Genomic DNA, 27,731 nt, shown 5'->3' with positions numbered 1-27,731 from the left:
TGGTTTTTTTTTCCATTTGTCTTTCAGAAGGAGCTGAGTCTTCCCAGAAGAGGCAGTTTGTAAGTACCCTTTATTGTCTGTTGGTAAGAAATGAGAATTTGTTTGCTGGCTAGCAAATATGGCTTTTTCCTGAGTGCTGAAAGGAGGCAAGGTGAAATGGCTGTAACTCCACTGCATATGTAAAAACCTTGAGAAGTGCATTCAGTGTATTGGATGAAAAGAGGCTCTTATGTATTGGTCTCCAGTCTGAAAGTCCATGCAGTACTGCTAACAGCTTTTTCTCAGTGGAAGGTCTGCCTATAGAGACACATTTCCAGTTAGTTGCATAACGGTCGCTGTGAGATTTCTTCACCAAAGCCTTCCACCATCCGTTTTCTCCTGCTGTTGGTTGAACAGGAGCAGGCTTGTGCGTGAGAGCGCTCTGTTCCGCCGTGTGTTCGTTGTTTTTTGCCCTCAGATCCTTAATTACGTCAGAGCGTTTGGGGCTTTGTTTGCCCTGGATTGCTGGCCACCGAGGTGCTAAAGAACAGCAGGATCTATTGTGGAAGTTTATTTGCTAGTCAGGTCAAGGTCCAGCGTTTGGTGTGGCGTGGATGTGAATATGACTACGCTCATTACTGCACTGATCTCTGGAGAAGTGAGCTCATTTCGCTTTTTCGTGCTGGGAAGTTTGTGAAATGTTATTTGTTGTATTCATTAACCTTTCTTTAAAGAGGGTAGGTTGACTGAACATGCATGCTCTTTCAGAGCCATGCCCTGTTAATGCCCCTGTAGCCTAACCTGCCTGCTGTGCGATGGACCTGCCCATGCTATGGCCATTGGGAGGTCTCGCTCTGACCCTGCTGTGCCATGGACCTGCCCATGCTACAGCCATAGGGAGGTCTCTCTCTGACCCTGCTGTGCGATGGACCTGCCCATGCTACGGCCATAGGGAGGTCTCGCTCTGACCCTGCTGTGCCATGGACCTGCCCATGCTACAGCCATAGGGAGGTCTCTCTCTGACCCTGCTGTGTGAGGGACCTGCCCATGCTACAGCCATAGGGAGGTCTCGCTCTGACCCTGCTGTGTGAGGGACCTGCCCATGCTACAGCCATAGGGAGGTCTCTCTCTGACCCTGCTGTGCGATGGACCTGCCCATGCTATGGCCATTGGGAGGTCTCGCTCTGACCCTGCTGTGTGATGGACCTGCCCATGCTACAGCCATAGGGAGGTCTCTCTCTGACCCTGCTGTGTGAGGGACCTGCCCATGCTACAGCCATAGGGAGGTCTCGCTCTGACCCTGCTGTGTGAGGGACCTGCCCATGCTACGGCCATAGGGAGGTCTCGCTCTGACCCTGCTGTGCGATGGACCTGCCCATGCTACGGCCATAGGGAGGTCTCTCTCTGACCCTGCTGTGCGAGGGACCTGCCCATGCTACAGCCATAGGGAGGTCTCGCTCTGACCCTGAGTGCGGGCCTGTGGGTGAGTGACGGAGGCACCTGCTCGATAAGCTCCAGTGGCCTCGCGGTGATGAGGGACAGAATTATAGTGTGGGCAGTCTGTAGCCTAGTGACTATGGTACATGACTGCGACCAGTAAGGCTGGTGGCTCAAGCCCTGGTTTGGCTGGTTGAAAAACACTGCCTTAACCCCACATTGTTCCGGGGGGGGAACAATGTGCTTAGTCTAATCAACTGTAAACCGCTTTGGATAGAAAGTTTCAGCTAATTAAAAATAACTGTGAGGACTTGCTTCAGCTATGAGCCCCAAAGCCCTGCAGGACCCAGAGTAACGGCTTCATCCCCAGAGAGCTCCTGTCAGATACGGGCATGATCTGACGTCTCCGCAGCCAGAGTGACCTTCGCAAGCCCTGTCAGTGGCCCTCTCTGGGACCCAACTGTCCATGAATCTGCACTCTTCCCTGGGAAGTAGACTCGAAGATGAGCCCATAGAAGTGTTTTATATGAACAGAGCCAGTACTGATACATCTTCCTCCCCTGTCTTCAGTCGGTGAGCTGACTGCTATTATTCCTGTCCAAAATGAGCTGACTGTTGCTTGTGTCCACCGCAGAAGTACAGTAGCACAGCTGTGAAACGGGGGCTCCTGTTGCCACCGCTCAGAATAGCTGTTACAGAACACACAAGCAATGGGGTCAGGGGACGTGGGTCAGAGGTCGTCACTAAGGGCAGGGCTGGGAGAAAAGCCCCCACCCACTTCATTCTGAGGACAGCGGCATTGTGTGGAAACTCCACTGAGCGTTTCAGCAGCAGGGTTGTCCTAGTTTTTTACTTGGTTACCAGCGCTGCGGCTGACCTCAAAAACAACGTCTACCGCCTCTCAACTTTTCCACAGCCTTTGAAGGGAGCCTGCTTGTTAAAAATGTTTTATTCCTACGAATAATTTCTGCTGTAAGACTGATGGTTTGGTGCTTGGCCTTTGGCTGTGTGGTACACTGGGGAGTACATACTGTTTTGTGGTGGGTTGGGGGAATTGTGCCTCTAAGGGGTACTTTGTGAATTTTCTGATTACTGTTGGAGTCCCAAATTTATCCTGCTGGCGGTTTTTCAGTAGAAGCCTAATTAAGAAAGTTTGTTGGAATGTTTCTATAGCGATGGACAAACAACTTTAAAACTTAAATTCAGACCTCAGTCCCACTCTCCCAGTCCTTTTTGTGTATGGCATGCTCTCACGTATATACATTTCCCCCTAATTACATTATCTTACCCTGTGGCTGCGCACGTCAGTAGTCTTTATCAGGTGGATTAGCAGCGGATGCTACCCTGGCCATGTTGTAACCAAATGCTCTTTGATCCAGCTATTGTCTCTGCTGTTGTGAGGCGCTGTGGCCTGATTTAGCCGACAGGCTGCTGGATAGAGTGGGGTTGCCTCGGTGTTCCCATGATTCCTGGAACAGGAGCTGCCTGGCCTTGAAAGCTGGGGGGTGGCGAGGTGACAGCTGCACCTCCCTGGAGGTTTTGTGATATCAGGAGAATGCCCTGTGCCTCCTGGCCAGGCTCGAAAGACAGTGGCCACTGCACGCTGTGCTTCAGTGTGATCTAGCCTACAGCCACCCTCTCACCTCTCTAGGACTCTATAAAAGGACAGAGTTCTGCCTGGGGTCTGGACGTCAGCTCTCTCTCTCTCTCGATGGTAGTCTTTTGACGCCGAAGAATGTGACATCAGGGCGGGCTGGCCACTCCGGCCTGCTTGGCCTGCTGGGATTGGCCGTCTCTACCGGAAGATAAACAAGCAGCTCTGGCTTGCCAGGGAGAGCTGTGAGAGGTGAGACCTGACCCCCAGCTGCTCCTCACTCCCCCGGGTTCCTGACACTGGATCTGCGGGAGGGAGGGATGACTCGGCCGTTCCTGTCCACACCTTGTAGACTCGCTCTGCATCTGCTGCGTCACCTCACTCTCCTCCCGCCTCTGGAGCGCTCCGATCTCAGTCACTGTTCATGGAGTCTGTGCTGATCCCACGCTGAATCTTACTTAGCTGCCTGACATGTGAACTGCCTCTGAAGATTTCATAGAGGAGCTTGTCATACGAGCAGGTCTGCTTTGTTTGCCTTACTTTGTTTGCATGGGTTTTTTTTTCTCATAGAAAATCTTTGAGCTGGTTGACAATACTCTGTGTTACTGCTGTTCTGCCTGAAATCCTCTAAGACTTGGGGCTTACTGTGCACGCATGTTATATAATGGTTCCATAGCTTATGAGCCCCTGAGTACATATTTGTAACTGGAGTGTCGTGCTGAAGTTCAGTGCTGGGAAGTGAGTGTAAGTGCAGTATATTCGGACTGTTGTGTTTAGCGCTTACAAAAAGACACTGACAACTGCTCGTGCTGCAGAACCTGCCCGCAGTCAGACGCTCCGTGATGTAAAATGAACACCACTGCGATGGTGGCAATGCCGTTGCTCCTCTCTTTCTGTGCGTTCGATAAGCCGTTGCTGCTAGCCTGTGGTAGCTGATCTCCCGGCATGGCCCCTCAGCAGCAGTGAGGTAGCCCCCCGTACCCCCTCTCTGCCACAGACATGAAGAAGAGGAAGGAGAGAGCCGGGGTCCCCGCTCTGCGCATCCAGTAAGACCCCGCTAACGGCCCGCCGCCGCGCATGCGCTAACCCGCCTGGCAGACGTGTGCCGTTCGTGTCAGACGCTAACTCCAGCCTGTAAACACAGTCTCAGGGGTCGGGGGTGGACACGCAGAGGTGTTGTGGCGTCGTCCTGAGAGTTTTTAGCTGGTGGAGGGGGGACTGGGGGGGGTTTAGAAAGTTCCGGGGTGATTGACGGAGGCAGGCAGAGCTCGGCTTACACGCAGTGTCGCTCTGATGGAAATAAAAGGCGGAGGGATAATGTGTGGGCTGACCCTGCTCTTTCACCCACACTGCCTTCTCCTTCATCTGGGCTCTGTCTCTACGCTACCTGGGACAGCCTGGAGTAACACTGTTCTCTGTTGAGAAGCTGGGCATTTAATTCTAATGCACGGAGAAGCATTTAATGCTACTACACAAAGCGGCATACTGTGGACTGGTAGTGTTTAATGCTAATGCTCAGAGTGGATCAGTCGTGTTTAAAGCTAACACACAGAGCAGTGTGCTGAGTGGATCAGTAGTGTTTAATGCTAAAGCACAGAGCAGTATGCAGAATGGATCAGTAGTGTTTAAAGCTAACACACAGAGCAGTGTGCTGAGTGGATCAGTAGTGTTTAATGCTAACGCACAGAGCAGTATGCAGAATGGATCAGTAGTGTTTAAAGCTAACACACAGAGCAGTGTGCTGAGTGGATCAGTAGTGTTTAATGCTAACGCACAGAGCGGTGTGCTGAGTGGATCAGTAGTGTTTAAAGCTAACACACAGAGCAGTGTGCTGAGTGGATCAGTAGTGTTTAAAGCTAACACACAGAGCAGTATGCAGAATGGATCAGTAGTGTTTAAAGCTAACACACAGAGCAGTATGCAGAATGGATCAGTAGTGTTTAATGCTAACGCACAGAGCAGTATGCAGAATGGATCAGTAGTGTTTAAAGCTAACACACAGAGCAGTGTGCTGAGTGGATCAGTAGTGTTTAAAGCTAACGCACAGAGCAGTTTGCTGAGTGGATAAGTAGCATTTAATGCTAACGCACAGAGCGGTGTGCTGAGTGGATCGGTAGCATGTAATGCTAACACACGGAGCAGCGTACTGTGTGCAGAGTGGATCAGTAGCGTTTAATGCTAACGCACAGAGCAGCGTTTCATACAGAAATGCAGTGCTATGCAGGTGCATATATTCATGTGGAGGAGCATTCGCTTCAGATCCTGTTTTCTGACCTGAAGTGAAACTGAGTTGAGAGGCCTCTTTAATCTCTCTCGCACTCTGGCGGAACGGGAGCTGGGTCTGGGGGCGATGCGTCGCCAGGCCCTCCCCCTCGGTTCGTCACCCCCGCTGCGTGGGGACGGTCCACCTGCCAGGGCAGCACCTGGATGTGGCGTCCGTCTGCCTTTACTGAGACACACCTGCCTGAAGCCCCCTCTACACGCTCTCCATCAGGACCCAGGAAGGGCCTCTTCAATGTGGCCTCTTCCACACTATGCCTGTGTTCGAAACCGCATACTACTCATCGTGCATTTCAATGGAAATCAGCCTGAAAGGTAGTATGCTGTATGCTGCCTGTAACACACTGACAGGCGCACTAGTTGTGATTAATTTATTTAGTAAAGAATGCAGTCCTGTACTGTCACCTTTATAGTCCCCGCAGTGTGCCTGTCAGCAGGTGTGGGGAGGCTGCAGGTACGGGTTTCAGTCCAGCCGTACCAAGAGACACCGGGGGATAATGGAGGCAAATGCATTTCCCTCGAATGAGATTCTCTGGGAAGAGTTGCGTATGTGAATTATTCAGCTGTGGAGAATAGCAGGTGCCTCCGGGCACGGCGCGCTCTGCGGGGTCTGACGTCGTCGTGCGGTATCCGCCATTACGGCTCTGATTGCGGATGCGGTGCTGCGGATGGGTGTGGGGATTCGTAAGGGCTGTGAGGGACTGCGGGTGCGGTGGGCTTCCGCACTCTTTGTCTCTGACGCAGCTCCTCAGCCGCAGTGCAACCAGAGGGAATGACACGCTGCGGCTCTGTGCTCTAGTCACATGGTTAGTGCTGCAGTCACATGACCTGTGCTGTAGTCACATGATCTGTTATAGTCACATGCTGCAGTTCATACCCTCTCTATGCAGGTGTCTGCATTTGTATATGAGGTAGTTTGACCATTTGCTTGTGTCCAGCACTGGATTAACCATCCTGTCCTCTCCTCTTCCCTCCCCTTCCTAAACCCAGAGTCATGTCTTTAACCTGCATGCCTCCTGTCTGTACCCCAGAGCACCACTCAAGCACAGGGAGGTCAGAGGCCAGTGGTGCTGGGTGGGGAGCAGAGGGGATATCCCTGGTGTTGTGTGTTTGTCATGTTCATGGACTGTTGTTCAGTGTGCTGTGAGCTCCAGGGAGTTTTCTGGCCGGTTGATGAGTGTTCTGTGCATGGAGAGGCTGCTCGCTCTGGCTGCTCTTACAGCCGCTGGTCTTGCTGCTCTTGTAGCGTCCTGGTTATATTCACGCCCTTTTACCGGTTTTCCCTTCCCGCCATTCCCGCGTAGAATCTGGCCGGCTGCGCAGTACCGCTGCCATGGCAACAGCCTCCTCCAGCAGCTGCTGTCTCCCACTTCCTCTCCCGGTCCCCAGCATTTCCTGTCGGCTGGGGGCCACGAGGGGCCTGTGTCTGCCCCCATCCTGGGGCCGTGCAGCCCCCGGGCCCTCTCCCAAAGCATCAACCCCTTCCACTGGAGGTAAGACTGGAGTGCTCGTGTTCGGGACCCTTTATCCCTCAACTTATACCGTTTGCCTTTCCCCTGGGAGGCTACTGCCTTAGAGCATGTTTGCCTGTTTGTTTAACCTTTAACTTGAATCCAAAGAGACTGTGCACACTTGTAACCTTGAATGAAAATTACTCTTTTTCTTTCTTTCTTTTTTTTTTTAAACAAAGCCTTTGACTGATTAGATTAAGTTGCATTTTGGTGGAAACGGTGAACAAACGGGACTTGTGATGTGACCACAGATAGCTACTAACTACGGGTGCGGTGTCAGCTCAGTGTGTTCTGGGTAATTATACCATGGGCTGCTTGTTTGTCTCCATCCAGTGCTGTGCTGTGCTCAGAGCTGATGACACTAATTGCCATGCAGTGTTAAAGCCTGTGGGTGTTCTCTGGCTAACAGGTGCTGGGCAGGACGTTTGCGTACACTACTAACTGCAGACCTGCAGTAACCGTATAGGAGGAATGTCTTTCTTTCCGTTCCATTGGACAGCACAGGTGGTAATGAGAACTGAGCCAAAGCTTACTGTATAATCCCCTGAGCCTAGGTGCGTGCAGTGTTGGTTAGTGGCTGCACTGTAGGTGCAGTGTTGCTTAGTGACAGAGCACTGCTGTGTAGGTGCATTGTTGCTTAGTGACAGAGGGCTGAAGTATAGGTGCTGTGTTGCTTAGTGGCTGCAGTGTAGATGCAGTGCTGATTAGTGGCTGCAGTGTAGATGCAGTGCTGATTAGTGGCTGCCGTGTAGATGCAATGTTGGCTAGTGGCTACTGTGTAGGTGCCGTTTTGCTTTGTGGTTGCAGTGTTGGTTTCGTTTCGGTGCAGTGTTGCTGCAGCAGCTCTCAGCACATAGCAGATTCTGACAGTGCAGCAGCACTGGAAAATTAAAGCTTTTGCACACTGCCCCACCTTCGCATTTCATCAGCAGTGAGTTAAGAGGATGAAATGAGAAATGAAAAGCTTTGTCATTTCACTCAAAGGAGTCTCTGGTTCATTAAGTCCCTGCAGTGCTCCAGTAAAGTGGCATTTATAATGAGAGTACATAAAGAGCAGGGATAAATTAAAGGGGAAAAAGCAGCGCAAAGAAAGAAAGAAACAAAGTAGAACAACAAAGTGAAGTGCCAGAGTTAAGTGTGTTTTCATAGCGGTTACTTCTACGGCGCTCTACATGGTGCTTAAAGTACACACCATTGTTCTATACCAGCAGTATCATTTCATGGCTTATTGCACTGGGTTGTATCTCAGTGACAGTATCACTCACCTCACAGTTGGAGCATTCTCAGCACTGTTTTCTGGAATAAAACGGTGAAACATCAGGTATATGCAGAAACTCAGCCGAAGGTGGGACATGAGCGCTGAGCAGTCAGGTGATTAAAGGTGGCACGATGCTTGGCGACAGCTAAACTTTCTTTTTGCTATTTTAAGCTATTTTGCATAGGCACCGCGGTATGCAGTTCACTAGCGATGACAAAGACGATACCTGAATGCTGTATTTGCATTCTCCCAATAAAGTCTTTAATGCTGAACAGCATTTCAGCATGTCTTGATCAGATGAGCAGTGCCAAACTGCACAGCATTTTAAAATATACCTGAGTAAACTTGCCTGGACTGGCAGAGACCGGTTTATTTAGTGGGAAATTGTGGTTTTCCCAAGGAATGTTATTTTGAAAGATACAACATTTTCCCAGACAAACGGTATTTATTCATAATTGGGGGAACCGATTAATTTGGCTAAATACCCAGGAGAGTTTGAATGGTCTATGAGAGCATGTGTAGAGAAGGCTCGTCATGCTTAACAATTCCGCCTACTGTGATAGGTCATCGGGTGCTGTAGAGCTGTGCATCTGTGTGCCCTGGTGATGCAGGAGCCAGAGGAGAATCTCTGCTTCACCAGGCTGTGACACCAAACCTGTATTCAGCAGGCTGCGCTGTCTGTAATGACAGATCCGCTTTACGGCCTGGGCGTGTTTTCACCCACCCTGCAGCTGGAGAAAGGCTGATTTACTGTTGGTAGTTTCCCGGGTGATGTCCCACAGACATAAATTGCATCCTCTCTGTGGCCCGGACCTCCTCTGATAGACGTCAGGAAGGACTCCCGAGCTGGCTTTGGACTCGGTCCACACGCTTCCTTTCGCTTTCCGTATGTGGAAATTAAGTCGAGGCGCGCTGCCACCTTTGACAGGTCCTCTCAGAGCCCAAATGGCACGCGTTGCGGTGACCTGGCTGTCACACGCCCGCCCCGAAAATGCCTTCTCGCGTCTGAGTCACGCAAGCGGGTCTCCTGGCTGCCGGCCGGACGTTTCGACGGCTCCCCTGGACGAGCTCGCTCACCTTCCCCCTCTGTACCCTAATGAGCCGTCCTCGTTCAGGAAACGAGGCTGTCACACGCTCTGCTTTATTAGACACTGCTGTGGTCACCTCAGGCTGTAATGAACGAGGCATGGGTGCAGCTACTGCGCTCATATACTGCTCTAACTCCAGCTCCTCTCTCACACGCTGACAGCCGGCTGCCAGTCAGCGTAGACGCGCGCGGTCACATCTTAATTCCTCTGCCCTGTACTTCCCTTAGTTACAGCGCTTCTGGAGGCCGTAATGTTGTGAGGAGGTCTGTTCGTGGGTGGTGGTGACGGCAGTCCTGTGTGTAGTTTTTTTCCTCCCCTCGTGAACAGGAAGTAATCACTCTCCTTTGAAAATGGAGACTTCCTTCCCCGATGACTTCCTTTGGGTTTCACCCAATCATTTCCCCCTGTACTTAATCCTGATGCTAACGCTATTGTCTGGGCCCTTAGTAGTAAAGTAAGTGTGGCTCACACATGTAAATACATGTTATCATGTGCCCAATAATACAGGGAGAAGAGAACTTTAGTGTTAGCACGGACATGAGTGTTCGTAGTAAAGTCCATACTGGCCCAAATCAAATTCGACGTGACCTAGGGCATTTGAAGAATGACTGTGTTTGTCTGTCTCCCAGCTAACATAGAGCTTGGATCTGTCTCAGACACTCTCTCTGGGGGCTTTTGGGACTAGTTCCTCTGAGCCCCGTGGTGATGTTTCCCCCTGCCCAGAGAGATATCACCGTCATGCTCTGCTGCTCATATCACACGACACTTCACAGCTTTACCGCTTACGTGAGCCACGGGCATGCCTCTCCCTCTCTCCTCTCTTCTCTCTTCTCTCTTCTCTCTTCTCTCTTTGGTTTTTGTGGGATATATTGTCAGGGCCCAGGTCTGACAAAATGACTCTAGCAGATCCAGGTTTTGCTGTCAACCCCCTTCTGCTGGCTAGGGCAGAACAAGGTAATCGGTATAGAGTCGGAATTTAACTTTGCAGTCATATAGGGCGAGGCCAGGTGCTGTAGATTCTTGTAGTCATGTTGTCAGTTAATTTATTTAAATATTAAAAAGAGTAGGCGTTGGGCCCATATGTATCTCCCTCCCTCCCTCTCTCTCTTTCTCTCTCTTGCTGCAGTCTCTCTCGTACAGAGCGAGGTGTGGGCCGTGCCGGTTCCCACGGCAGCGGTGGAGAGCCTGTGTGTTTGATGTGTGACTGGCTGCTCTTTGATCTCTGGAGTTATCCGTGCTCAGGGATGAGGATCAGAGCTGCAGAGAGGGATCATTCCGTACATCCAGAGCCGTTATCTGGCTGGCAGAGGGGCCCAGTCTGCCCTTAAGTGGTGCGTTTGGCTGGAACTCTGTTCTGTAAAACAGTGTTTGGTGTTCCCTTTCTTCCGAATGCAGCTTTCCTAGGGGATGCGGGGTAATGGTGCTCAGTGTTATTTGAAGATGGCATGTTGGAGAGTGGTGTAAGGACAAGTGAATCATGTTCAATGTTTCAGTAAAACATTGAAACTTAACTTCATAACGTAAACTCACCGCGTTCCGAACAGAACACGGGGAAACGGCCGCTTCCATCGTCTGTTCAATGGTTGTTTTTCTCATGAGGAATGTGGTCTATTATTGTTGCTTATGGACTATTCTAGACACTAAAACACTTTAATTGATGTGAATTGGGCCAATAATTATAGAGAAAAGTACAAATAACTGTGCAACGTCCCTGTGTTCCGACAGCCGTGTTTCCTCATGATGGTCCAAACATCGCAGTGGAAGCCTGCCCAGTTTGTAGTGTCTCGTTGCCAACAGCTTCCCCACCACAGTGTCACAGTTGAGCACTATTACGATGTCACTGTACGCTGAAATGGATTAGGTATGTGACTCGTACCAAGTTTTTATGAAAACGGAAGGAATTATACTTCACACTCACGCAAATACCAAAGGTGGAAGTAATTTTTTAGTTATTCGTCTTGAAAGTTGTACTGTTCGGAACATGGTGAGCTAACTTAGTGTTTGGAACATGGTGAGTTTATTTCAACCATCCAGTCTGCCTCAGAGTGCGCTGCTATAAAGGTTTCTCAATGTATACGAATGTATATGTATGTCAGAGGTCCTCAATCCGATTCACAAGCAGTAACACACCCGACTCTACTAATGAGTGTTTGGAGCCTTTGCTAAGGACCTTGATTAGAAACGGGTGTGTTACTGCTTGGTGGGAACAAAAGCCTGCACCCACCTCGGCCATTTCTGGATAAGATTGCGGTAAACGGGATGTTCTTTCCATTTCATTTCATGTAAGTGCTCATCAGCCTGTTTGTGGCCACGGGTGCAATATTTACAGCCAAGTGTGCAGTCAGTGCTTATCTCAGCCAGCATAATCCTCTGCACTGTGTGTGTCTGTGTGTGTTTACATACGTGTGCGTGAGTGCATGAGTGTGTGTGCGCACGCTCTGTAATCCTTTGTCACTTTTGTCATTTGCCCCGGGTGACTGTCCATCTTGCGTGGCTGCATATCTGACCTGGATTGGATGAAAGCAAAATCCAATCACTCTTCCTAAATCACAGCCTCATGAATGCAAAGAAGCAATCATTTTTCCATCAGCCAGAACCATGAGTGATTATGAGCACAAGCCCCAGTCTTTTCTGAACTGGACTCACTGCGATGGCGAATGTATGCCCATTGAGTGTAGGCTCTGACCTGCCTGGACTGTCCTACACCCCCCATAATGCACAGGGGCGTGGGCTAAATGCATCCCGCCATCATGGCACAGACTGTTCCCGTTTTGAGCAGACTGCACCTTTAAACGTGTGCCCCAGGAGGGAGAGAGGCTGCTGCTCTGTGTGAGGGAAGGAGAGAGGGCAGGTGGGAGAGAGAGAGAGAGAGAGGGAGAGGGAGAGGGAGGGAGAGAGGAACAGAGGAACAGAGAGAGAGAGGGTGGGAGAGAGACAGGGAGGGGGAGGGAGAGAGAGGCTGGGAGGGAGAGAGAGGCTGGGAGGGAGAGAGAGGCAGAGTAAAGAGAGAGGGAGAGTGTGCGAACATGTGTGAGAGAGAGAGAGTATGTGTGTGAGAGAAGAGGCTGCTCAGACTTAGCAGCACCATCCCAGACAGAGCAGCAGCATCGTTGGTTCGCTCGTTCCTCCCCTCCTCCCCTCCTGCCCTCCTGCCCGCCTGCCCGCCTGCCCGCCTGTTGGCGTCGTGTTTCCCTGTGACGGCCATGTTGGCGGAGCCCTGCGATCATGTCTGACTCCTTCTGGACCGTCCTCTCCAATTTTTCCCTGCCCGAGAGGAGCATGCTGCGCCGCTCCAAGAGGTACGAGCTCGGCTCTCCTCCTTCCTTTCTTCGTCTCTCCCGCTCCGTGTCTCCTTCTCTTCTTTTCTCTCCCCCTCAGTCCTCACTCTTTTTTTGGTGGGCTCTGCTGGGGCTGCTTTGCTCTGAAGGTCAGGTATCTGCTTATACTGTGTGTACATGTGTGCCGGTCTGCACATGGGCATGCCTCCTACTGTGTGTGTGCGTGCGTGCGTGCGCGCGCGCACGTCTGTGTTTGTACTGTACATGTGTACAACACGTGTGCTTCCTTGTGTGTGTTCATGTTCGTGTGTGTGTGTTTGTTTACGTGTGTGTACATGTGTGTGCGTGTGCCAGGGTACACCTTTGTACCGCTCTTTTTTGCTTGTCTGTTTTATGCGATAGTGCTGTATCTCAGCTTCCTTGGTCTCCCTTGCTGTGCCTGTGTGTGAGGATGTGAGAGCAGACAGGAGCCTGTAATTAGTACCTGTGTGTGAGGATGTGAGGGCAAACAGGAGCCTGTACTTAGTGCCTGTGTGTGAGGATGTGAGGGCAGACAGAGGAGCCTGTACTTAGTGCCTGTGTGTGAGGATGTGAGGGCAGACAGAGGAGCCTGTACTTAGTGCCTGTGTGTGAGGATGTGAGGGCAAACAGGAGCCTGTACTTAGTGCCTGTGTGTGAGGATGTGAGAGCAGACAGGAGCCTGTACTTAGTGCCTGTGTGTGAGGATGTGAGAGCAGACAGGAGCCTGTAATTAGTACCTGTGTGTGAGGATGTGAGGGCAAACAGGAGCCTGTACTTATTGCCTGTGTGTGAGGATGTGAGGGCAAACAGGAGCCTGTACTTAGTGCCTGTGTGTGAGGATGTGAGGGCAGACAGAGGAGCCTGTACTTAGTGCCTGTGTGTGAGGATGGGAGGGCAGACAGGAGCCTGTACTTAGTGCCTATGTGTGAGGATGTGAGAGCAGACAGGAGCCTGTACTTAGTGCCTGTGTGTGAGGATGTGAGGGCAGACAGGAGCCTGTACTTAGTGCCTGTGTGTGAGGATGTGAGGGCAGACAGGAGCCTGTACTTAGTGCCTGTGTGTGAGGATGTGAGGGCAGACAGGAGCCTGTCGTTATTCTCTGAAGAGCACACAGGGCTGTGCTGCAGTGCTAAGAGCCCAGCAGGGTACCAGTCTCACACACAGCAGGGCTGCGGGGCTGCTGCAGCTCCAGTACCCGGCATTACCCAGTATGCTCTTCCTCCCGCCGTGTCTGTCCTGGGGTTCAGGGCACGGGAGAGTCACCCCCCCCCCTCTGTGCTTAGCGACAGGGACAGGTGCTGCAGCTCGGTCAAGCTTCAATCGTCCGCTTCCATTTGGTGCCTGCTCGCTTTACCGCAGCTTTCAGCAGCAGTCCCCCGCGTAGTGGGGAGAGAAAGCTCCGGAAAGGCGAGACATTCCCAAATGGGAACCCAGGTTTGCGGAGAACGCCGTGTGGTGTGGTGGAGAGGGGGTGTTTGTCTGGCCGTTGGCGGTGTCCCTGTCTGCTTTTTGGTCGAGCTCCACGGTTGTCTCGGAGAGGCACGCTAGGCTCAGCGCGTCAGTGTGGATTCCCGCTACGTTGGCGTCGCGGAGGCTGCTGGCACGGTTGGCCTCTCCTCGCCCGCTCTCTCTGCTGACACGTGGGCGGATTACACGCCTCGTAAACACAGCAAGCGTCAGATTGATGCTAAAATCCAAAGACCTGGCTGACCCAAATCGATGGGGATTGTGCTTTACGTAACGCAACGCGATGTGATCGTTTCGGCTGGTTTAGCCTCGGCTCTGCGTTGCGGTGGGAAGTCGTGGGCAGAGGGCCGCCATGCTGTCGAAGGAACCCTGTGGGTTACGGTCCGAGACCTCAGGCCTCTGTCTGATCACCCCTGGCTCAAACGGTCAGCGGCCCCTTCTCACATGAGTCTGGTCACGACAGTTCTGCAGCTGACGGACAGTTTCACTCTGTTCCTGTGACTCCCGTCCTACTGGGGAAGTTTAGAGGTTGGGAGTGTGAAAGCATCGCTCAGTATGCAAAGCCCCTGGTGGGTATTTCAGGAAGCTGGATTATAACTCTGCTGAGTAAAACCCGGAACAGCTCTTTTTACTGCAGTGTTCCAGTTTGGGGGGGGTAGTGCATTTGTCCAGCTAGCTCAGTAATCCTGCTTTGTGAAACAGGGCCTTGAGCCTCTGGGCTGGACATGGGGGGAAACATAGAGGGATGTATGACGGATGAACCGGGGGTTCATGTGACTTGGGATCAGGAAGGAGTGGAGCTTATCGACTCATGAGCTCCATTACTTTTTAATGCGCAGTCTGCTCCTAGCTGCAGGATCCCGGTCTGTCCCAGAGAGCGCAGGATGTGATCAGAGCCCTGTATCCTTCCTCCTCCCCTCCTACTGCTGCCCCTGAGGCAGCCTGAAGAGAGTGTGTGAGTGTGTGAGTGTGTGTGGAGAGGAAGCATGGTCTGAGCTGGTCCTGCAGCCTTGTCTCCCACGTGCCTGTTTGTTCAGCCACAGAAGGCCTGTTACCCTTGTGCCTGATTGCGTACGGAAGTGGTCCTCAGTCCTGGTCCTGGAGAGCCACAGGGTGCGCTGTCTTTTGTTCTTACCCAGCACTTATTTGATCAATTAAAGTAGTTAACTATACAGTGAACTCATCTCATGCGGTTTCTTGGGTCTGAATTGGTTGCTGATATAGGCGAAAACCAGCACACCCTGCGGCTCTCCAGGACCAGGAGTGAGGAGCACTGGTGTACAGTGACTGGGAGAGCCAGCTCTTTCTTGAAATGCAGCGGACTGGCCTGAAGGCCCATCTCTAAGTCTCTGTGCTGATGATGTGCCTGCAGCGTGTGTTGTCCTGTGGGATCCCGGACTCCACGACAGTACGGGAAGTGCTTAATGTGTGCCTCAAATCCTGCTGGAACAGGATCCGGGACCTCTCAGCATGCGCTGCGGGACCTGTTTGTGTGGATCCGGTACCTTGTACTAATGCCTAGGCTTATCAGGGCTCAGGCTCTGGGGCCCCAGCTGTCAGGGGGCCTGTAAGGTCCAAGGGGGGAAAAACACACAGTTATCACTGTTAAAAAATAGAAATCCTGGCCGTGCCGATGCCTGTGTTATGTCCTGTTGGTGAGGGCTGTCACCGCTGGCCGTCACGACACCATTACCCCAGGGCCCTCTTGCCAACTTTCGGTTCCAGCACAAAGTTACCAACAAATTAAAGGTCCACACACAATTTTAGTTTTTGAGCTTTTCATATCATCCTTGGGCTTTCCTTTTGTGTTCCATATTAATTCTAATAGAAATGCCATTTTGGTATGCAAAATATGCATATTTTAGGGTCTAACTGTTTTTTTTCCAAGCTATATTTGTACAATGATTTCCCACGTGTCATGACACATGTTTTTGCGTAATTACAGGGTGATGTTGCTAAATGTTAGCACAGAGAGCAGACCACAGGATGCGGAGGGGGAGGGGGAATTGGGCTCTGGGGAAAGGGTTAGGGAGCTACATCACTGTTCTTTGCAAAGGTTTTGTGGGCACTTTAGATACTGAAACCAGGAAGAGAATGCTGATGCACATGGGCCTTTAACAGCACAGCTGATGTACAGAACTGTCTGTGGGGTGAGGTTTAACTCCTGTCAGTGTTATTAACATTCAGGGCAAGGCAATGCATCTGTTCATTGTAAGATGCTGACCTTTTCTGTCCCCAAGACAAAAAAGCCAGTAGGATGTTCTGTTCTGTACGACTGCACATGTGGGTAAAAACAACAAAAATCTCATAAAAACTTGAGCCGTTGCTTGCTTCCTCCTGTCCTGTCAGCGCCACAGGAGCCCTGGAGACAGTTCAAGTGGGGTGGTTAGCAGCATTAGCTCTGCCAGCTAGCTTGCTAGCGAGCAATAGGTTCTTAATCAGAGGTGTTCTTAACAAGTTAACGTTAGCTCGTTAACATGCTAAGTGGCTAATGTCACAGCTGGCAGCTGGATAATGAATACAAAGTTTAGCGTTTGTTTGTGGGCTGGATCAGATCACAATTTACAATTCACAATTTGCCAGTCACTAGTTAAAGCTAGCACCATAGCTCCTTTCAGTGCTTCAGTCAGTTAATCAATCCTGCTATGCAGTAATTGAGTGGGATGGTTTGTGGCATTCCTGTCCGCTACTTGTTTAACTTGCTTAACTTGCTTACGCTGGTTAGTTAGCGTGCCAACAAAGGTATTCTTGCTATTGCTCGCTTAATTCAGCAATATGCCATTGTTTCAAACTCTTTTTGTTGTAATCCATTGATTGACTATTGCAAGTGCCATTTCCCTTTGAGTTGGGGTCTCCAATGTTAACCGAAAATGGCTGGTGTGGGTGCATGCTTTTGTTCTAGCCCAACACCAACATCTGATCCAACTTATCAAGGTCTTTATGGACTACTATGGATAGCAAATGATTTTAGTCAGGTACTAATGCCAGGTTAAAAGACAAACCTACACTCACACCTACCCTTCTCAGATGAGATTGGGCAATACTCATGTTGAGGGTATACTCCTTTCTTTTGATTGTCCTTTATTACTAACTGACCAACATACTTGTTAAAATGGAGCTTAATACTTATTAGTATGCTTGCTTTCATCCCATACTAAGCTTTCAGTAGCACAGTAAGCTTTGGCACTTTCTTTGTGTTCTGGGACCTCGAGACACTTCGGTCACCTCTCTCGCACGGGTACTTTTTGTTCCACTTGAGTGCAGCTTCTGGTGACATCGTGCACAGCCCCCAGGGAAGTCTATGGTCCGGCTGTCAGTCATACAGATAAGGTTTCAGACCCACTCCGAAAGCACTAGAAAAGCAGGGTGCCATAGCAACATGGCTGCAGACAAAATGGTGCCAGGCTTGCAAACTGGTGACAGTCTGTATGCAACCTGTACCCGTTTTTCCTACACAGTGAAAGCAAGCCTCAACACAAGGCTTTCAAAATCTGTGTGAGATTGTTCTGGAACATTAAGAAATCTCAGCAGCACACTTATGCAGAGTGTGTTCACGCTGTGTCTCTACAGTGACTGTCATTGTAGCGCTCTCTGCGTTTCTGTCTTCCCCCCTCTCTACCCCACCCTTCTTCTCCTCGCTCTTTCTTCCTCTCTCCTTTTTGCACTCTCCCTGTTCTCTCTCCCTCTACTCTCCATACCTCTCCCTCTTCCCCATCTCCCTCACTCCATATGCTCCGTATCTCTCTCTCCTCCTGTCCCTCCCTCTCTCAGCAGATGAAGCAGGCTGAATTATTAATACTTTTTGTCCCTGTGAAGAGGCCAGCTGTCTGACTCGGTCAGGATCAACAGCGAGCCACCGCAGTCGCGGCGGAGCTGGCCCGGTCTGTCGTCACGGTTACACCACGCTCTCACTGTTAGCACCCCTGCGGTCTCAGGGACTGTTTGGTCTTAGAGGGGAGGGGGATGGGGGTTGAAGCTCCACGCCTTTAACAGCTGCCTTTTGTGACTTTCCGTTCATACGCGAGCCGCTACACTGGGACTGCGGCGTGCATCTGTACGGTAAAGGTCGCAGGGTCTGCAGGTGGCGATACTGCCTCGTTCTACCCAAAAGCGACTGAACAAATATCCACGGTTAAGACCGTCCCGTCTGTCCGAGGGTAACCAGGTGGCTGTCCGTCTGTCCGCACAGGAGCTGTAGGGTACAATGGACTCATCTGTGCCCGAGTGTGGAGCTCTGTGAGTCAGCCTCATCTCACACTGGGCCCCCATTAGCCAGCGAGCGTCGCGCTCGAGATGCACAGTGTGACACTGAGAGTTTCCATTTCACTCCTTAATCGCAAGAACATTGAAATCTCTGGTGTACCGTGAGGCTGCAGGAGACCTCAGCTCACACCTCTCAGCCAGTTCAAGTTGGCTGCAGACTAGGGCCAGCAATACAACCCCCCCCCCCCCCCCCCCCCCCATCCCCACCCCGCGTAGCATCCACCGCAATGATGACGCGTCTGTCCGCCACATCCATATAGACGGCCCTTACAGCGCTCCGCTTTAAAGCCCTGAGCCAGCAGCCACTGCATAAACTGTCAAAACATGTATAAACTGATTTTGTGCTGACCACCCTTACTAATCTCTCTCTCGCAGCTCTGAGTGTGCACCACAGTGGCCTACTTATCAGAGCTGTCCTGATATGATCTGCACTACCTATGCGTGCTCTCTTTCCAGCAGCAGAAAGTACATTCTGTCCCTGCTTCATACTTCCTTTCTTTTGTTTTTAAAGCAGGCTGGAACTGCTGCAAGCGTTCGTCTTTGCTGTACGTTTCTGTCCTCAAAGCTTTTAAAATTGAAGACCGGCTCTCCCCCCCCCCCCCGGAATGAGTGGCCATCAGAAGAGCCCCAGGTGTCCCAAGGCTGTGCAATCAGCAGCTCCGCCGCGGGGCCGACGGGGGGCCCGGGTGCCAAATCTACCGAAAAAACAATCGGGCTCTGATTGAGCCTGAGAGTGGCCCCTGAGACCGACGACTCTAATGACTGAATGACCGCCTCCCACACCCCCATCCCCTCTGCCTGTCACATCCCGGAGCCTGGGAGTCAGGGCCATTACTGCAGGACTGCCGCTCTCTCTCTCACTCGCTCTCTTTCTCTTTCTCTTTCTCTATCTCTCTCTCTCTCTCTCTCACTCTCTCACCCTCTCTCTTTCTCTCTCTCTCCCCCCTCTCTCTCTCACTCTTTCTCTCTGTCTCTCTGTCTCTCTCTCTCACCCTCTCTCTTTCTCTCTCTCTCTCTCTCTCTCCCCCCTCTCTTTCATGCTTATTGGGTGACAGTAGAGCACACAGGGCCCCCCTCAGCCCAGACACAGCCCCCGCCTGCTACTTAACCGCTCTTCTCCACCAGCAGAAGATTGATTTTTTGTGTCCCCTTCTTTCGACCATTGTGGCTTCGCCCGGCTCCTGAATGAGCACCGGACAAAGAGCGGTCGGGGAATCGATGTCCGATCGAGCCGCAGTGGACCGGGGCGGTCGGGTCGATGCTTTCGACCCGTTCGCTGCCATCGCGTGACAAGACCAGTGGGACTTTCGCTGGGGAGATGGGCGCAAATGGCTGGAAAAATGGCTCCTCTTTAGCAATTTCCTCTTCTGCCAATACCGTGCTCATGCTAATCGAGAACACACTAAACACATGCGTCTCTGGCATGCTGGGGAATTGCTTTCGTTTAACTGGAAATGGTCTGGGTGGTCTTGTTCATGCTGCGTGTGAGCAATCTGAGCCCACTAGTTAAATCCAATCCTGCAATTTAATAGATTTCTGACTTTGGTCACTTTGCACTTCTAAAGCTGTCAACTTGAACCACAGACCAAAGATACAAGCAAATTGAGTGTATAATATCAAAGTCACACCAAACCTGTTTATCTGTGGATTTTATTACAAATGAGATAAGATTAGCTTTAAGCTTTACTGTACTGACATAGAAAATCATAAACTAGGAACTTGCTAATGTGTCCATATCATATACACTCAGTGAGCACATTATTATGTACTTATTAGACATATTTTTTTGACTTAAGACTTCCACTGCTGTAGCCTATCCACTTAAGAGATTTGACGCATTGTGTGTTCAGAGATGCTCTTCTGCATACTACTGTTGTAATGTGTGGTTATTTGTGTTCCTGTCAGCTTTGACCAGTCTGGCCCCTTCTCCTCTGACCTCTCTTTAGTGTTTCTGCTGACAAAACTGCTGCTCACTGGATGTTTTTAGTTTTTCGCACCATTCTCTGCAAACTCTAGAGACTGTTGTGTGTGAAAATCAGCAGATACTCAAACCACAGTGTCTGCTACCAATAATCATTCCACAGTCAAAGTCACTTTTCTTCCCAATTCTGACATTTGGTCTGAAAAACAGCTGAACTGTAGTCATATTGTTACATTAAGCTACCATGGTCCAGTACTTCTGTTATAAATCCTGCCGTTACTCTCCGAATCACAATGTTTGGACCTCAGTAAAAAGTCCATATCAGTGGAGTCACAGCAGCAGGTGTGGATTGGTAATTAGAATGTTTCTATGGTAATGGGTCCACCCGTCTGTTTGCAGTCATCATGCTGATTTGCTCTTGATGCTGATTGGCGGTAAACCCTAGGCCAAAAGGCCCCACTCTATTAGTACTGAGATGATGATGATTATTGATATGGTGTCAGTTTGACAGTGATCACGCATTGTTTCTTGTGGTATGTGGTTTGTTATGCCGCACCTGGCGTGCCAGTTTAGGAGGACCTAGTCTGGCAGAAGGGGCACTCCTGTATGCGTTGTTTGTGCGTCTCGGCAAATTCCCTGGGAAAGCCCAGCTCTGCGAAATGTCTGACCATCTGTTGAAATGCATATCCAGCTTGGGTGACAATAACCAATATTGTTGCTTTGATTTCTGTGTGCGTGCGTGCGTGCGTGCGTGCGTGCGTGCGTGCGTGCATGCATTTTATGTGAACAGATCTCCTCACTCTTGTGCTTTTTAAACTATTAGTTTTCAGTCATTTTTGTTCTGAGAAAGTGAGGATTTTTGTTAAGTGTGCAGGGCATCGTGGGATTTTTCCGTGACGGGGAGCCAGCTCTGCAGATGGAGAGGAGTTTGACTTGTATCTGATTATGGCTTTAAGTATCACGGGGGGAAATCTGTGTGCAGTGCACAGGAACAAAGACGAGCTTCTGCACTGACAGGTGTTGGAGAATTACTGTCTCCGACGATCCGCCCAGCTCTGCACATCTAAACCCTCAGATCTCGGCTTGTTAAAATCACGGGAGGAGGTCCCAGCTACACAGCAGGCCTGGCATGTGGTGATGCTGTCAGCCCTCCCTCGTCATTTTCCCATGAGCGCAAGTCCGTTACATTAAAGCTACCCAAAATCCCACGGGCCCTCTCAAAGCTGTTTGTGTCTTCTGCTCCTGCTGGTGTGATCTTAGCCCAGGCCTCTAAAACACACACACAGAAGACTGAGAAACTCTACTGTGAGACGAATGTGAAGTGTGGATGACTACGATATTTCAGTGAGAGACTGCACCTGTTTGTGGGGACCAGTGGAGATAGAACCTACGCTTGTATGTAGTGGGCTTTCCAGCCAACCGTTTTCATGTGAATTTTTTATTTGCTCATACGTAAGAGTACAAATGCCTAAAATTTGAAAAAAAAAGTTAAATATCTCCCAAAAAAAAGTTTTTACACTTGGCCGGATGTGTAAATAATTGATGACCTTTTGGGGACTTAATTCACATACCTTTGCTCCTGAAAGTTTACATAATGTTGTTATGTCCTCTTCAAAATATTTGTTTAACAGTAGTTGATGGAAACGCTGTACAAGCATGTTCTTTTGCCAACATTTAGCAAATTCGCTCAACGGTTGCAAAACATTTGGATGGAAACTTTGTGTGTATTTGTGGGAGATGGTCACATCGAGAGATGAGCGTTTTGACAGCATTTGTTAATATTAGAGAGAGTTTAGAATCCAGAATCGCATGAGATTGATATCTGTTCAGGGCTTAACACGGAGGACGTGTCCCAGAACTTAAAATAACAAATCGTGAGTCGAGGGGGGGAAACAGCTGCTAATTAGCCTTGCGCTCTTTGGCATTCGACACGGAGAAAAGCGATTCCTCTCTCAATTACTGTAATTAAGGCAGAACTTTCGCACTGATGCCTCCACACAGCTGCTCTTATTGCATGTCCACTTCAAGCTCTTTATTTATTCACCTTTTCTGTGGGTAGGATAAAGTCTGCTGTTGTTCGTAATTACACGTCTGCCATCGTAATCGCGGGTATAAGTGTGTAGATTGTCAGCGTTGTGTTCGTTTGGCTTTGAACCGCCGGTGAAACGCTCTGCTCTTTTCCGTTGCGGGGTGTTTTAAGCAGTGCCGGTTGCGGTCTGGCTGATGGATGTGGCGTTATGCTTGGAGACGGGCCTTCACGGCGGATTGGGCCATTAGCGGATGTTGCGCTGAATAACGGGGGAGGACTAACACGGCGATGTGGAAAGGGTCAGGCCTCTGCATCATTCAGCATGTGCTGCCGCACACGTCTGGAGCTAAATGGGAAAGCGCAGTGTTTCTCTTCAGCGGAGAGTCTGTCAGCGTGACAGCGGCAGCACTTAATAAAACATGTCCTCTGTTCCAGTAGCCTCCCCCACGCACACACACACACACACACACACACACACACACACAAAGTGACATGTACTGTACACAAACACAGAGGCATACACAATCTCTCTCCCTCTCTCACTTATTCTCTCTCTCTCTCTCACACACACACACACACACACACACACACACACACACACACCTGCAGATGTGGATCAGTCCACTCAGCCCTCCAGCTCCAATGTGAGGCTCCATTAAAGCCCACGCAGTCCTCCTGCTGCTGCTACTGTGTGTTTGTGTGTGTCTCTGTGTGTGTGTGTGTGTCTGTGTGTCTGTGTGTCTGTGTGTCTGTGTGTCTGTGTGTGTGTGTGTGTGTGTGTGTTTATGTGTGTGTTTATGTGTGTGTGAGTGTGTGTGTGCGCGCACACGCCTGCATGCGTGTCTGTCTGTCTGTCTGTCTGTGTGTGTGTGTGTGTGTGTGTGTGTGTGTGTGTGTGTGTGTGTGTGCGCGTGCGTGCTTGCGTGCGTGTCTGTGTGCTTGTCTGTGTGCGCTGTTGCTGGCACAGAGAGACATGCGCTGAATCCTGCAGCAGGATAATAAGGATTTGAGAGCTGGTGTGGAATATTAAAGACACTTCTTAACACGCTGCTGGATGAGGTGGGATAGTGTGCGTTGGGCTGCCTGTTGAACAGGGCCTACGCAGGGCAGGACAGCAGCTCCAGCACAGATGCCCAGGTGACCAGCGAGGGGTCAGGCAGCTGTGACCTTACGTCCTGTAGAGACCGGTCTTCTGTCACCAGTGTCCAGCTCCTCTCTCATTTACTGTTGTACCTCCTCTTGCAGTGCAGGGTAATGACTGTTGAGCCCTTTGTTTTATGGTCTTTCCCCTTTATACAGTTATTTTGCTTTCACTTCGCTAATCATCTGCTCTTCTACTTGAGAACTGAAATCCCTTCAATTTCCTGTTTTCACCAGCTGGCCAAAATGAGAGCGAATGTTCAGCTGCCCTTCCGGGTTCATTCGGGGGGGGAGTTCATAGTCACTGACTCCTGTCTCCCCATTGGCCCTCCTGACAGCTGCTCCACTGTGATTGGACGCACAATGACTGGACTTAGGTCTACTTTGCCTGCAGTGTCTCTGAACAGTACAGTACTTTACATTAGTTATTTAGCTTTTATTTAACTTTTTAAAAATGTTATTTATATCAACAGTTGATTAGACTAAGCAGGGGCCAGTCCCCCATGGAACAGTGTGCTCAAGGGCCTAACAGCTGCACCGATTTTATTGTGGCTGCACTGGGGCTTGAACTACCAACCTTCCAGGTCCCAGTCAACCACCTTAGCCGTAACGTTGCCCCACAAAGGCTATGTGCTGAACACGAAATTGAACTGTCATACGAACGAATGCGGGCGGATTATTCATGATTCCCACACGCGTCAGTGTTAGTCTGTGGTCCGGTATTAATTTGCTTGAGCCCGTTTCTCCTTGGCCGCGTCCCCGCTGCAGGGCGTTTAGTAAAGAACGGCCAGAGTCGGCCATCTTCTCTCCCACGGCTCTGGAGCGGGCAGGGCCCGGCGCTGATGGAGGAGTTAATCCTCCGCGGAGAAAGACGGCGGTAATGAACCGGCCCGGGCGGCGCGCTAGGACCCGTAATGAGAGTCTGAGCGTAATTATCTCACATCTCCTCTCGCTCCCGTCAACGGGGCAGGTATGCTAATGTCGTCTGAAGGCTCCATTTTCCCCGTTACAGCCATTTGGTCGGTCTGACCCCTTCCTGGATGCGCGGAATCCCATTATCTGCGGAGACGGTTCCAGACTCGCGGCGCGCGATCGACTTTCGTATCGCCTCTCTCGGTGATGGTGTTGAGCGCAGGCTGTTTACAGGTTTATGTCTCAAAGCCCCACACGGGCAGCGTGACCGGCCGTCTGAAAGCCCCACGCGGGCAGCGTGACCGGCCGTCTGAAAGCCCCACGCGGGCAGTGCGGAGGATTAGCGTGAGGAGGATTTTCCTCCTCACGCGGGCCCGCCTCCGTGCCAGTTATATATCTCAGACCGGTGAATGAAGAGAGGGAGCGTTTTGAAAGAGTCTCTCCTCGGTTATTTGGGTGAAATGGGCCATTAAGGAAATGGCTGTCGGGCAGGAGAAGGCGGGCAGGCTTGTTTCCTGTGTGTGTTCGGCCGTTAGCCGCGAGGAGCGCTAAACTTGGGAGCGTTTGAGGTCGGTTGGTTACTGTTCCGGCCCCCTCTGGCTGTCTGGCGCTCGGTGGAGGAGAAGCTGTGGATTGAGCGTTAAGTGGAGGTGCTTTTTTAGGGGAGGCCCTAATGGACAGTACAGTACAGAGCTGGAGGGAGGAGGGAGGCCCTGCTCTCCCGCAGCCTCTCGAAACTCACTGCAGAGGATCATGGGAAGACGGTGCTGGCGAGACTGCGTTAGCCGCAGGATAGGATTGGCATGAAGGAGCCTTGTTCTTCAGACCATGGACTGTGTTGTGTGCACATACTGTAGAACTAAAATACTGTTTTCAGGGGCTCTTTCCTGGTTTCCCACTAACCTCCCCTTTGTGTCTTCCCTCCAGCTGTCGGACCAGCAACCGCAAGAGTCTGATTGTGACGTCCAGCACCTCGCCCACCCTGCCCCGCCCTCACTCGCCACTGCACGGTCACCCAGGTGAGCCAACTGCACACGCAAGCACGCACACACAGACACACACAGACACACACACAGACACACACACAGACACACACACAGACACACACACAGACACACACAGAGACACACACAGAGACACACACAGAGACACACACAGAGACACACACAGAGACACACACAGAGACACACACAGAGACACACACAGAGACACACACAGAGACACACACACAGAGACACACACACAGAGACACACACATCCTCACACAGACACACACACACAGACACACATCCTCACACACACAGACACACATCCTCACACACACACACCCATCCTCACACAGACACACATCCTCAAACAGACACATCCTCACACAGACACACATCCTCACACAGACACACACACAGACACACACACAGACACACACACAGACACACACACAGACACACACACAGACACACATCCTCACACAGACACACACACAGACACACATCCTCACACAGACAGACACACACAGACACACATCCTCACACACACACCCATCCTCACACAGACCCACATCCTCACACAGACACACACAGACGCACATCCTCACACAGACCAACACTCATGCGCACTCACCCAAGCTCATGCTCACACACAAACACACTCAAACATGCACACAGACTAACATACACTCAAATAAACAACTGTTCACAGCCCTAATGTTTCATGTGAAGTAACCACTTGCAGGACACAGCACTTATTAAAATGGCTTGTGATTTCTCTCTGGTTCCACAGTATTCTTTGATAACGCCTTTAAGCTGTTTTCCGTAACACCCTCACTCACCGACAACTGCTTGCTATCAAAGACTGAGATTGTTCCGATTAAAAAAATCTGAGAGTTGCCTTGGCAACGCTGCACGTTCCACACGGATACGGAAGTGAGAGACCCAGCAGAGGGATGCAGTGACTCATGTCCCTGTGGTGTTGATGTGCAGAGGAGGTCTGGTTCCTCTATTTCGAAAGGGGTTCAGCGGGATCTGGGGGATTCTCACAATCTTGGGACAGAGTGCTCCCCAGGAACCAGGGTCCCAGTCACTACGCCTGTCTGGTGCTGTTGTGTGACATGGTATTCCTCTAAATGCTGCTTCCCTTTATCAGGAATGAGATGAGTGCTCCATGAGTCAGGCGACATAAGAGTGGAGTCGTTGAGGGGCTGGGGAAGTGAAACAAGGCTGTCGAGCAGGCATGGTCGGACTGCTGGGTTTCCACCCTCCATTTACCTGGGAGCCTGGTATGGTTACCTGGTTATGGGTATGCACTTTGTTATACGTGGCTTAGAATAAGGGTAGTGGGGAAGGACCGCGGTGACCCAGCAGCCACAGAGTCTCTCCACGCTCGAACCACAGCCAGTAATAACCTCTGACAGCCTCTCCCATCTGACAGCTCACAGCGCCACACGGAAGACCTCGCCCCCTCCGCTCCCCTCCCCCCCACACCCTCCTCTCCGCTCTCTTTTGTCTGCACAAAGAGGAATTAAACAGCCGCATTCTTTCAGATGCTCTTATGTCTCTCTTCTGTGTGCCACAAGGCATTCCATTGACCGTGTACAAGGGAAGTAAGCTCTTTCACTTCTACCAATCAATCTAATACCAATCCCACACACAGCCCGGGTCTGCTGAGAAACTGTGCCACGCACAGGACGGCTGTACAGACGGGTCGGTGAATATCAGGTGGAGTGCGCTTATGTACCGAGAGGACAGGCACCACTAACCCCGATCCTGTGTGCTGAGAGTTCTGCTGTTCCAATAGAGCGCGCCAGACCGTGTATTCTGAGTCCTGCTCTTCTTTCCGTGGCGGGATGCTGAAAGGCCTGGCTGCTCCCTCGGCTGCTCCCTCTGCAGTGCATGCGCGGTACACGCGGCGTGTCGATCAGCAGCGCTCCTCCATTTCATGGCTTGACACAACACTGCTCTTCGTCAGATCATCGGAGAGCCTGTCGGCCTGTGTCAGGGCTCAAGTGGCTCTCCAGAACGGACAATGTTTTCGCAAAGACATTTTGTGCGAGTCCGCGTGTGTGTTTTCCGGCACCTGACGGAGCAGAGAGAGTCTACATGTTGTACCTGTAGTTCTTCAGACTGCAGGAAACAAAGTACAACCTGCAGTTGTGTCAACAGTTAATTTATAGGCACACAAACGCACACCCCCAGAAAGAGAAACAGACCTCCGGGTGCCCTGATGCCAGACGATGACTGGTTCTGGCATCGCTGTGACCCTGTCCTAATCGCGCTGAACACTCGTTCACCTGGGAGTGGCAGCTGTGCTATTCGGTCCCGTGTGTGTGCTGCACTCCTGCAGCTCTGGAGCGTACGCTGGGCAGTAGTCACGGATCTGCCCCGGCTGTGTCCACCCCCCTCCCTCCCCTGACTGGGGCAGTGGGCCTGCTGAGGGTCGTTTCAGTGGAGGGATGTGGGAGGGGGTCAGGTGAGAGTGCGGGAAGTAATCAACCGCTGTCTTGTTTTAATATCACCACTCAATTGTCTAGTCTCCATGGTGATAACCTAACACCAGA

General features: G+C 50.9%; 1 protein-coding gene across 5 annotated transcripts in view; it reads left to right on the top strand.

Annotated features, from left to right (window-relative positions):
- mast2 (microtubule associated serine/threonine kinase 2) overlaps window positions 1-27,731 on the top strand; it is a 143,927-nt gene that overhangs the window by 81,125 nt on the left and 35,071 nt on the right. For 4 of the 5 annotated variants that reach the window (XM_061240473.1, XM_061240471.1, XM_061240472.1 and 1 more), the window contains exons 4-5: window positions 28-59; window positions 25,106-25,197. In XM_061240473.1, the coding sequence (XP_061096457.1) occupies window positions 28-59; window positions 25,106-25,197 (124 nt within the window). Of the gene's footprint in view, window positions 1-27; window positions 60-3,510; window positions 3,531-3,919; window positions 4,057-6,594; window positions 6,784-25,105; window positions 25,198-27,731 lie in introns of those variants that run through there. The other variant, XM_061240474.1, reaches the window with a different exon arrangement.

The sequence above is a fragment of the Conger conger genome, chromosome 4 (assembly GCF_963514075.1).
Source record: "Conger conger chromosome 4, fConCon1.1, whole genome shotgun sequence".
NCBI classification, from domain to species: Eukaryota; Metazoa; Chordata; class Actinopteri; order Anguilliformes; family Congridae; genus Conger; species Conger conger.
Note: the sequence above shows the minus strand (reverse complement) of the source record. Positions and strands in the feature narration are given on the sequence as shown.